Source organism: Oryctolagus cuniculus, chromosome 21, assembly GCF_964237555.1.
Source record: "Oryctolagus cuniculus chromosome 21, mOryCun1.1, whole genome shotgun sequence".
Lineage (NCBI taxonomy): Eukaryota > Metazoa > Chordata > Mammalia > Lagomorpha > Leporidae > Oryctolagus > Oryctolagus cuniculus.
The window spans coordinates 16,904,043-16,915,815 of record NC_091452.1 but is presented as its reverse complement, the minus strand read 5'-3'; the positions used below and the strand labels follow the sequence as shown (position 1 = coordinate 16,915,815).

At 56.3% G+C, this 11,773-nt stretch overlaps 1 protein-coding gene and 1 long non-coding RNA gene across 3 annotated transcripts in view; one reads left to right on the top strand and one right to left on the bottom strand.

The window, feature by feature from the left end:
- Positions 1 to 7,325: 7,325 nt before the first annotated feature.
- LOC138847420 (uncharacterized) lies at positions 7,326 to 9,191 on the bottom strand. Its single transcript, XR_011385228.1, has 2 exons — positions 8,698 to 9,191; positions 7,326 to 7,554 (listed from the first exon to the last, which is right to left on the bottom strand). It is a non-coding gene; the product is annotated as an uncharacterized lncRNA (long non-coding RNA).
- A 181-nt stretch (positions 9,192 to 9,372) lies between these two features.
- The window catches only part of SPPL3 (signal peptide peptidase like 3), a 132,409-nt gene continuing 130,008 nt past the window's right edge, over positions 9,373 to 11,773 (top strand). For both annotated transcript variants that reach the window (XM_008272297.4, XM_051835851.2), the window contains exon 1: positions 9,373 to 9,900. In XM_008272297.4, the coding sequence (XP_008270519.1) occupies positions 9,878 to 9,900 (23 nt within the window). In that variant the 5' untranslated portion in view covers positions 9,373 to 9,877. The remainder of the gene's footprint in view (positions 9,901 to 11,773) is intronic.

Here is an 11,773-nt window from a genome sequence, read left to right as displayed (position 1 = left end):
GGCTGAGCCTGGAGACCGAGCAGATCCGGGGTTCCAAAAGCAACCGGCGGCTGTGTCTGAACCTCCATGCAGCCCTCTTCACCCCACAAGCCTCCCTTTGCACCAGGATGGTGAGGGCTGAGGGGCAAACTTTTCTCTTGATAGGAGGCGCTGCAGGGGTCTGGCCAGAAGAAGGGTGGGCAAAAAGCCCCCCAGGCAGGCAGGCTCTGGAGGGAAGGCAGCTGCTGGCCAGGCAATGCCTGAGACCCCCAGACTTCCAGCAGGGACCCTGCAGCCTGCAGGTTGTGGCCCTGGCCACGATGGAGGCTCCTCCTTCCCAGCCTAGGGAGAGCCCTGCTTAGAACCCACAGCACCCCTGGGAGACTCTCCCACTGGCCCAGCCTTGGGGGACTCAGAGCGTCGGGACTGGCTGTCAACAGCGCCCCGTCACACTCAGGGCTCCTCCCTCCCCACCCAGCGCCTGCTGTGAGCCCAGTTCCTTTCCAAGTAGAGAGCTAGGAGGAAGCAGCAAGAGCTAGCAACAGCCAAGCCATCGGATGAGTCACTGCTTGGCCGTGGCCGAGGCGGTACGGCTGGGTGGCCGGGGCAGACATGGTCATTTGTGTCTCCACAAGGGGGCCTGGGGCAGAGGACTCAAGCCTATCTCCTTTTCCTGGGCACCACTTCCAGGCCTTGCCTCACTGAAATCCCAGTCTCACCTGAGAGTTCAGGTTCACCAAAGCACTTCCCTGGGAGCGCAGCTCAGCTCTGTGGCTGCAGCGGCATCTCCCCATAGAAACGAGGCTGTGAGTGAGTGTCCTTTGAACTACAGACAGCACCCAAAGCAGTTTGGGCTGTGCTCCTACCTGCCCAGGTAAGCCCAGGCTCCAGGGCACAGGTGTCACCTGTGACTCACGCAGGTGGAGTTAGGGCGTTTCCTGCCAGCCACGAGGCCCCAGCTGCAAGCTGCCGGGACAGGATCTAGTTGGAGCCACTTAAGGAAATCAGGGCCTGGGACCACGGTGCGGCGTGGGGTAGAGGGGGCGCCTCCAGTCTCCCTCCTCTGCACACCTTGCGGTGGCCACAGGGAAACTGGAGGCTCATTCCCGCCTCTTCCTGCAGGGGAGGGCGTGGGTCCTTGAGCACCTCATGATGTCAGCGTTTCCTAGGGGAGTGGCCTGGGGCTGTGTGACAGCATTTTCGACATCTGCCCAGCACGCAATCGCCAACCTTTGCTCATCTCAGAGGCACCCCCCTCAGCGCCTGCGGGCTCCCCCTTCACACCCCCAGCCCATTCCCTGCACCCCAGACCCTTCCCCTTCCTGCTGCTCCACGGTTCCCCTGGATCAGATGCCACTGATCGCGCACCGGTTGTCCGCACTTGCGTTTCCTCTTGTGAACAACTGGAATAAAGGGTCTGGCCTCATGACCGACGTTTCCAGCAAATGGCACGAGGGTATTTCAGAAAGCTTGTGTTGGAGTAGGCGGCTAGCCTAGTGTTCAGCCACCTGCATCCCGTGTTGTGGTCACCTGGGTCTGATTCCCAGCTCTGGCTCCAGACTCTGGCTTTCTGCAGTGCAGATCCTGAGAGCCAGCAGGTGGCCGTTCAAGTCGTTGGATTGCTGCCACCCATGTGGGAGTCCTGGCTTGCATTGCTGGCTTCCAGCTTCGGACTCAGCCACTGCAGGCACATGGGGCGTAAAAGGCGCGTGCACGCTCGCTCTCTGTAACTCTGCTTTTCAAATAAACAAATAAATCTTTAAAAAAAAAAAAAAAAGCAAAGGGGTGATAATGGCAGAATATCTTGGTCAGATAATGCTTATAAAACCTGAACAAAACACCAAAACAAGAAACCCCACTATTTGCAGGCCCAGGGCAGCAGGCAGAAACAGAAGGGGGAGGGTCTACTCTTGAAAGGGGGGGCTTCCTTGGGTGAGGCTTACTTCTGTGGTCTTTTGTCTGACAGAGCTCTGTAACTTTTGTGGGAGACCGGGCTATGAAGGAGGCTACAGCCTTCCTGATTTAAGGTGTTAAGAGCACCGAGTGGGGACAGGCATTGTGGCACGGTAGCTTAAGCAGCCACTTGCTGTGCCCATATCCCATACCAAAGTGCTGGTTGGAGTCTTGGCTACTCTGCTTCTGCTCTAGCTCCCTGCCTCTGTGCCTGGGAAGGCAGCGGATGATGGCCTAAGTACTTGTGTCCCTGCCACCCATGAGGGATGGAGTTCCTGGTTCCTGGTGTCGGCCTGACCCAGCCCTGACTGTTGCAGGCATTTGGGGAGTGGCTCAGAAGATGCAAAATCTTTCTCTTTCTGTCTCTGTCACTCTGCCTTTCAAATAAATAAGTAAATATTAAAAGAGAGAGAGAAGTTAGAGTTAAAAAGAAAACAAAGTGCAGCATTCTAGGGAAGTAGAATGGCTAGACGAGAATGAACAAATGGGTCCCAAAATCTGCATATAAATTTCGTCCAAGTCCTCGGCTGCCCACCCAACTATAAATATGCACGGGATGCTCCAGAGGTTCTGGTTAAATCAGCTACTGGAAGCTGAAGGAACCGGGTGGAGAGTTCAGCGTCTGTCCCAAGGGAAAGAAAGTTTGCAGGGTCAAGTCCAGCCAAGTTAATCGCCTGCTGGAATAAAATCAACAGTCTTGAGAGGAACCTAACAGAACCCAGGGTCTCTACACAGCATCCTTGACAGTGTCTGGCACACAAGAATAACCGGGTACCAGATGGAGGAAGAAACAGAAAACTGAATCACACCCAAAAGTTACTCTCAGAGTGATGACCCAGATGTTGGAATTAGCAGGAAGGGTTTTAAAGCAACTCCTAATTATCCCAGGCCTTAAAAGGGAACTGAAGCCACGATGAAAGAACAGATGTGACGCTTCAGAAGGGAAACGCTGGGGCGGCGTGGTGGCGCAGCAGGTTAAGCCGCTGCTTGCGACGACTGGCACCCTCTATCAAAGTGCTGGTTTGAGTCCTGGCTGCTCTGCTTCCTGTCAGCTCACCGCTAATGTGGCTGGGAAGGCAGCAGAGGACGGCCCAAGTGCCTGGGCCCCTGCCACCCCTCTGGGAGACCGGATAGAGTGAATTCCTGGCTCCTGGCTTCAGCCTAGCCTTCCTTGGCTGTTGGGGCCATTTGGAGAGTGAGCCAGTAGACGGAGGGTGGATCCTTCTCTCTCTCTCTACCTCTCCATCTCTCTGACATGCTGCCTATCAAATAAGTAAATAAATCTTCAAACAAAGAGAAAAACTGAAACTATACAAAATGAAACTGGTAATTCTAGAACTGAAAAGTGGATAAACAAAATGAAAAATTAAATGGATAGTTTTAATAGCAGAATGAAGACAAAAGTCAGTGAATTTGCAGATAGATCAGTAGAAATTACTCATTCTGAAGACCAGAGAGAAATAACAAAAAAATGCAGTTTCATGGACCTGTGAAGCAATATTAAAAGATCTTCATACCATATGTAATTTTAATTTTAGGAAAAGAGAAGAGGGGGCCGGCATTGTGGCATAGCAGGTTAAGCCTGCACCTGCAATGCTGGCTTCCCATATGGGCACTGGTTCAAGTCTTGGCTGCTCCACTTCCAATCCAGCTCCCTGCCAATGTGTTTGGGAAAGTATCAGAGGATGACCCAAGTCCTTGGGCCCCTGCACCCATGTGGGAGACCTGGAAGAAGTTCCTGGCTCCTGGCTTCGGACCAGCCCAGTTCTGGCCATTGCAGCCTCTGAGGATGGAAGATCTTTATCTCCCCCTCTCTATATAACCCTTTTCAGATAAAACAAACAAGTCTTTAAAAAATTTTTAAAAACCCAGCTTTCAAAGAAAGCAACTCATCTAATAAGCTCACTATATACTTTACTTCTGACCTTTTGTCTTACATCAGTGTTTTGCTTTTTAAAGATTTATTTGAAAGGCAAAGTGACAGAGGGAGAATCTTCCATCTGCTGGTTCACTCCCCAAATGCCTGCAAGAGCCAGGACTGGGCCAGGCTGAAGCCAGGAGCCAGGAACTCCATCCACGACTCCCGTCTTCTGCTGCCTCCCAGGTGCGTTAGCAGGAAGCTGGACAGGAGGAAGAGTGGCCAGGCTCTGGACCAGGCACTCTGTGGCAGCAGGTGTCCAAGCAGTGGCATAGCGGGCTGCACACAAGGCTGGACCCTTCCATAAACATTTCTATTTTTTTTTTATTTAATGAGCATAAATTTCCAAAGTACAGCTTATGGATTACAATAGCTTCCTCCCCACCGTAACTTCCCTCCCTCCCACAACACTCCCCTCTCCCACTCCCTCTCCCCTTCCCTTCACATCAAGATTAATTTTCAATTATCTTTATATACAGAAGATCAATTTAGCGTATATGAAGTAAAGATTTCCACATTTTGCTCCCACACAGAAACACAAAGTGTAAAATACTATTTGAGTACTAGTTGTAGCATTAATTAAACACCTAAGAGTAATTGTGTATTAATTACAGAGTTCAACCAATAGTTTTAAGTAGAATATACAATGCAACTTTTGTATTGTTGTGGCTCCCCCCCCAACCTCCCTCCCTCCCGTGGCCCTCCCCTCTCCCACTCCCTCTCCCATCCCGACCTTCATCACGTTTCATTTTCAATTACCTTCATATACTGAAGATCAACTTAGTATATACTAAGCAGGGATTTCAACAGGCTGCACTCACACAACCGAACCAGGCATAGGGTATTGTTCGACTAGTAGTGTTGTTTTTGAGTCCATGGACATTTCTAATAGAGTTCTCTGTCCTTAAGGAGTCCCTTTACCATTTGGGGATGTTGTGGGGGACAGAGGGAGTGCTGAATACAGTATCAGGCAGAACAGTTACCTTGAATCCCTGGAGCCAGGAGCTTCTTCCAGGTCTCCCACCTGGATGCAGGGGCCCAAGGACTTGGGCCATCTTCTACTGCTTTCCCAGGCCGTAGCAGAGAGCTGGATCGGAAGTGGAGCAGCCGGGACTCAAATTGGTGCCTATATGGAATGCCGGCACTGCAGGTGGTCACTTTACCTGCTATGCCTCCGGGTGGGCACTGTGGTGCAGTGGGTTAACGCCCTGGCCTGAGCCTCAGCGCCCGCCCCACTTTCTCACACAAGTGTTCACACCACAAACTTTTTTTTTTTTTAAGATTTATTTATTTTACTTGAAAGTCAGAGTTACACAGAGAGAGAAGGAGGCAGATGGGGAGAGAGGTCTTCCATCTGCTGGTTCACTCCCCAGATGGCTGCAACAGCCGTAGCTGTGCCGATCTGAAGCCAGGATCCAGGAGCTTCTTCTGGGTCTCCTACACTGATGCAGGAGCCCAAGGACTTGGCCGTCTTCTACTGCTTTCCCAGGCCACAGCAGAGAACTGGATCGGAAGTGGAGCAGCTGGGACAGGAACCAGGATGCTGGCACCACAGGTGGTGGCTTTACCTGCTATGCCACAGTGCCGGCCCCCACACCACAAACTTTTAACTCCTACTTTAAAAAAATTTTTGAAAGGTAGAGTTATTTGAAAGATAGAGAGGGAGATACAGAGAGCGAGCTTCCATCTGCTGGTTCACTCCTCAAATGGCTGCAATGACTGGGTCTGTGCTAGGCCAAAGTCAGGAGCCAGGAGCTTCTTCTGGGTCTCCCATGTGGGTGCAGGGGTCCAAGCACTTAGACCATCCTTCTGTTCTTAAGCACATTAGCAGGCAGCTGAATTGGAGGTAGAGCACTGGGGACACAAAACAGTGCCCATATAGGATGCCGCCACGGCAGGCGGTGGCTTTCACCTGCTACGACGCAACACAGGCCCCTGATCTTCTTCTTAACTAAATCCAGGAGCTCTGGGCACTGAGGATGTAACTGGCAACACGCCGTGCTCTCTTCCCATTGGGCAGTCACCATCCAAGGGAGAGAACAAGTAAACAGGCCATGGAAGCTGGCTGTGCTAAGTGCTGGGTTGTGGGTAAACTCAGGGGGCTGGGGGAGTACAGAGGAGAGGCGGCCAGCCCAGCCGAGGTTAGTTCAGGTGAGAATACACTCTGGAGCAAAAGTCAAGTGCACCTGCATGTGCAGGGGGGAGGGGACAGAGAGGGAGGGCCAAAGTTAGAGCTGAGCCTCTGACTCCCGCAGAAGCAGTGAGGAAGCCGCCCTGCCCAATCCAGCCACACCCGCTCCCAGGAGTCTGTGCCTAAGGCAGATGATGTGTTCTGGGGAGACTCCCCAAGTCCCTTTTGAACCCACTCAGGAGAAGGAGCCATCCTGTAATTAACATGGTGATAATTAGAGGCACTTCCATTGCCTCTTTTAACAAGCGTTGCGCACGCTGTGGTCCTCTTGCCTGGGGTGGAGGGTGGAAAGAGCGGGAGCCAGCCCCCATCCTGGGCCACCCAATGCCCACCTCTCTGCCAAGCACACCTGCCTCCCCAGTTGAGGCCCAGAGCCGCTGGGAGCTTAGTCTCGTTGGCAGAGGGCCTGAGAGTCACTGCCCCAGCGCTGCAGGTTGGGCGGCTTCCAGGCAACCCCTGGGCTTCAGGTTTGTTCCAGCCTGGCCTTCCCTGGGGACTTCAAGCCTGCCGGGGACGTGGAGGTGCCTTCTACATCCTGGCAACCTTGGCCTGAGACGTCTGAGCCACAAGTCCCTGTGCCTGCCTACGCTTGGTCTCCAGAGACCACGTATGTGCACGCGGTTTCTGTGGTCTGGACACCCTCCCAGCCCTGCCGGGTGCACTTTGGTGTCTCGGGGTCTGCAGCATTCACGTTTCCTACCATTTTGGGTGCCTCTGGCTTAGATACAGGGGAGGGGACTTTCCCTTCCTTCTTGACCCAGCCCCTCCATCCCCCTCTCTTCCACCAACTTTTTTGTGCTGGAAAGAACAACCCTGTCACTTCTCCAACGGCCTTGACTTTCCTTTCTCAGCAGCTCGGGTTCCATTCACCCAACACCAACCACTCAGCCTGCTTTGCCTTGTCTGACTCACTGGGAACCAAAGCCCAGGCGGATTGCCTAGGGGCTCAGCGCGTCGTTTTGCTTCATTAGCAGCACGGCTGGTCTGTTTTGTTCTCAGCAGCTCTCGGGAGAAGTAGCTTCTGCACTTCCCCAAGCCGCTCCTGCCAACAGCTTCGGGCCTTTCCCACGGGATCGGAAGCCTCACTCATGCCCCTTGGAGGCTCAGATGAACTGTGTGTCAGGTTCAAGGGTGCTGCTGGTTTTCAGTAAAAGCACCTGGCAGAGTGGTAAGAGCTAGGTGAATGTCACAAATTCCGGCCCTTTGCCTTCTAATCACCCCCACCACCCCCCGCCCTGCCATGACACTCCTGCAGTCAGTGCTGTTTTATGGTTGGGTGGATTATTTTTTTAAAAAACATTTATTATTTATTTGAAAGACAGAGTTACAGAGAGGTAGAGGTAGAGATAGAGAGGTCTTCCATCTGCTGGTTCACTCCCCAGATGGCCGCAATGGCCAGAGCTGCGCTGATCCAAAGCCAGGAGCCAGGAGCTTCTTCTGGGACTCCTACGTGGGTGCAGGGGCCCAAGGAGTTGGACCATCTTGTACTGCTTTCCCAGGCCATAGCAGAGAGCTGGATAGGAAGTGGAGCAGCCGGGTCTTGAACTGGCACCCATATGGGATGCCAGCACTTCAGGCTAGGGCTTTAACCTGCTGCCCCACAGCGCCGGCCCCGGTTGGGTGGATTATTTGTGGGCTGGTATCCTTCTGTGCATGGTGAGGGGAAGGGTCCCTGACGGCCTGGTATTTTCTTGGGACCTTGATCTTATCAGCTGGCCTTATCCCAGAGCTCTCGGGGGAGCTTCAGAGGAAACAGGCCCGACCTGACCAGTCCTGGCACCGGCAGTGGGGGAAGGAGGAAGGAGTGCTCTTGCCTCTGAAGGAGCCGTGTACTTGGCTTTCTCACTAAAGGGTTCCCCTTGGGGGAACAGGCGAGCGGCAGCTGTATGGGCCACGGCCAAGCGATCCATCCGGAGATAGAGTCAGGGTGTGGTGCTCCACATAAGCCTGGGCAGGCCCTGGGAACCGGGAGCGGAGCTGGGTCCCGGCCCCAAGTTGGGCAAGCCGCAGAGGAGCTTGGGTATGCGGGTTTCAGGTGAGCGCTGCACCTTGTGGAGGCGGGAAGGGTGTGTGTGTGTGTGTCCAGGTGGGCTGCCGTGGCCGGCGCCCAGGCATGCTTCTAGAATCCGGAGCTGCACTGACTGGTCCTTTCCATGCCTGAACACAGTAACTGCAGCAGAGGCTAAGCCAAGCCCTCCCAAGTCTGGCCTCATCGCAGCCTTCCAGTCTCTTCTTTCAACACCGCACAGCACAACCCAGCCACCCAGTACCGGGTGTGAGCTCACCCCTACCCTTCGCACCTCTGGGCCTTGCCTGATGCCATTCTGTCCTCCTAGAATGCTTCCCGCCCACACCTCCACCCCCATCCCCGCAACTCTCTCAGGCTATCAGGTGGCAACCGTCACTCCTGCGGGAACACCCCCAAATGCCAGAGGTCTCCCCGCGACCTCTCTCCCACTCCCAGATGTACCCCGTGGGTCTCGGGTCTAGCTCTACCCTGTCTACTCCTGCATCGGCTTCGGGGCCCTCCCACCCTTTGCGGTTCCCTCCGCAGGAACTCTTTTTCTTCCCCTGCATCTTGGCACGCCCAGCTCTTTCTCCGCCTTCAGGCGTCAGCTCACAGCCCCATCTCAAGTAGCCCTGACCCCCTACTCACCGTCCCATCCCCTGTGTTACCACCTTCCTGGAACTTGGCAGCACATGAAACAGTCTCCACGTGGTTGTCCGCTGGGACTCCCCCTGTCTCCTCCTGGAGAAAGCAAGCGCCCCGCGGGGGGAGACCCAGCAGAACGCATTGACACTTTGTTGGCATCCAATAAATATAAATATCTGGTGATTGGTTCACTGAAGGCAAGCATAGGGTATTTGACTTGGCACCCCGAGGGCTTGGCCCAGAGCCTGGGCGCAGTAAAGGTTGGCTGCGTGGAATATCGGTTAAAGGACTGAACGGACCAACCCACGTAGGGATGGGGCACGCAGGGCTCCGCCGGCCGGCTGACAGGTTGATTGATGGACAGCTGGGGACCAGTGCACTGCTGTAGATCGAGGGTTGACGGCTGAGTGGCAGCCAACGACCCGCAGCGCGGTCCCGACTGGCAAGGAAAAGCCGGGCGAGGCGGGGGCAGAAGGCGACCGCTCCGCGTGGGCAGGGGGCGGCACGTGGCGGCCCAACCGCCAGAGGCCGTGCGAGCCGCGGCCGCCTCGAACCAACCGGCCGACGTCTCCGCGCATGGGCCGGGCGCGAGGGGCGGGGCGTGCGTCACGTGAGCGTGTTTTGGGCACGTGACCCGCGCGGGGCCCAGGCTCGCCCCCGCCCCCTCCTCGCCTCCCCTCGGCGGGTGTGATCCGAGCGGCCTCGCCTCACCGCCTAGCGCCCCCCTCAGCCGCCACCGCTGCCGCCGCCGCCGCTGCCTCCGCCCGCCGGCCATGTCCTCCGGCCGCCGCCGCCGCCGCGCTCCCGCGGCGCTCCCGCGGCCTGGCGCGTAGTGAGCGCGGGCCTGTGTTGCTGTTCGCCCGCCCCGGGGCCCCCTTGTTCTCCGCGCCGCCGCCGCCGCCGCCATGTTGGGTTTGGAGCCGCAGCGGAGCCGCCGCCGCCGCCGCCGGTGAGAGAGGCCGAGAGCGGAGCCCGCCCCGCCCCGGGGCCCAGGGAGCGGGGTCGCCTCGGAGCCGGGCCTCTCCCTGTCTGCCGCCTTCCCGGTGCCGCCTGCCCGCCGTGCGAGCCGGCCAGCGAGCGAGCAGCGCCGGGCCCCGGCCGCGCCTTCCGCTCCCGGCCCGAGCGAGCCCGCCGCCGCCGGGCCCGGCCACAGCCTGCAGCGGAGCCCTCGCGAGTCAGCGCCATGGCGGAGCAGACTTACTCGTGGTGAGTGCGGGGCTCCGGGAGGCCAGGGCGCGGCGCGGGTGGGGGTCGGGGGCGCCGGCCCCGCCGGGGGGAAGAGGAGAAGGAACAGGTGCTTGTAAGGGGGGCGGCGGGTTGGGGGTGCACGCCCCCCTCGCCCCCACCGGAGGGGGCGGCTGGCTTTCGGGACGCCGAGGGGACCTGGCGTCCGAGGAGAGGGATGGAGGTGGCGGCGGCTGCGGCGATGTCATCTGGCCTTGGGCGGAGCAGGTGATGGAGAAGGGGGAGTCTGACCCCGGGGGTGGGGATCCCACGGATGGGAGGCGGAATCCGAGGGGCACCCCGGAACTGGCTTGTGGAGCAATGGAAAAGGTGGAGAGAGGCGGGCCGGGGCAAAGGTGGGCCCCCGGGCCGAGGGGAGGCTCTGGTGAGAACAGGTGATGAGAGGCAGAACTTGGAAGTTGCGAGAGAGGAGCAGCCGCCTCCACTGGGGCTGCTGCTCCGCTCCGAGATGGGCAGCTAAGGGAGAAGTGGCAAGGCTGGCCGGGGCCCAGGAGTGCGAGCAGGAGCGGAAGACCGTGTGGAAACCGTGGGGGAGTCAGGGATAACCAGGGTCTGGGGAGGAAGTCATTGCCCACTGTGGGCCTGGGCCTGGTAGTCTCTGTAGGCTTGCTGCTGTGTTCTGAAGACTTTGAAGTGGGCTAGTGCCCCGGGCCAAGTACGGGCTTGGAAGATCTGCAAGTTCTGTTGTTTCCTCTGGGACTTTGTGAAGTTCCCGAGTAGCGGGTGAAGGGCTGAAAAGCATATTTTGCAGGTTCGTGGGTGAGGCCATACAGCCCACAGCGCCAGGGTCGGGGGAACGGGGCGAGGGGCCTCCGTTTGGCATGCACGGGTGGCTGGCACGCACGGGTGGCGTGTTTGCAGGAGGGGTTGAAGGGAGGGTGGTAGCATCCCTGGAGAGCGCGCCTCTGCTAGTGGGGAAAGTCATGGCTGAAGGGCGAGGAGACAAGGACTGGCGTGGTTGTAGGTGTGGGGATGAGAACTCTGGTTGCAAGCTGGGAGAGAGGTTGTTGAAAGGTGGTTTGTTCTTTGAAGCAAATGCGGTTGAAGGCAGAACTGTAGACTTTCCCTTTTTAGAAAAGACCCTGATAGACTGGGAAGAGTATGACCTTTGGAGTTGCAAGACCTGGTTGGGAGGTCGGGTTCACCAGTAACAACTTTATTTATTTTTCTTTTAAGATTTATTTATTTATTTGAGAGAACAAGGGGATGAATTTTCCATCCACCAGTTCATTCCCCAAATGCAAGCAACAGACAGTAACTTGCTTTACAACTGAGAAAGACACTGCTTTCTTGATTCCTTTTTACTTACCTGTGAAATAGGGGAATCGCCTTTATCAGAGGCTCTGAGGACTACGTGACTGTCTTTAGGAAACACGTGGAAACTGAAGTGCCGTATTTTACTGCATTAGAGTGTTTCAGGGAAACCTTCAGACGGCGGGTAATACCTGAACATAAGGCACGGTTTTCAGTAGAAGGCTTTCCTTGATTGGATGGTCTGTAGTGTGTGTGGTCCAGATAAGTCAAGACTTGGTCACGTCCCGGAGAGGGAGGGTGGATGATGGAGCGGATAGTCCCAAAGGGAGCCTGAGTGATGCCTGCACCATCTCAAGAAGAAAATTGCACAACTGAAAGAAAAGGAGGAATTAAACTCTTGTTACCGCACGTGCGCTTTAAGCAGACATGGCCACTAACTTAGTTTTGAGTGACAGTGAGCTGTGTCTCAGTGGGACGTGGTATGGAGCGTTCCGGGGACAGAGAGAGATGAAGGTGAGGTGTGCTCCTGCCCTGCTCTTGGTGCTCCTCTGAGCGCCTCCTGCGGTGCCCCGCTGAGTCC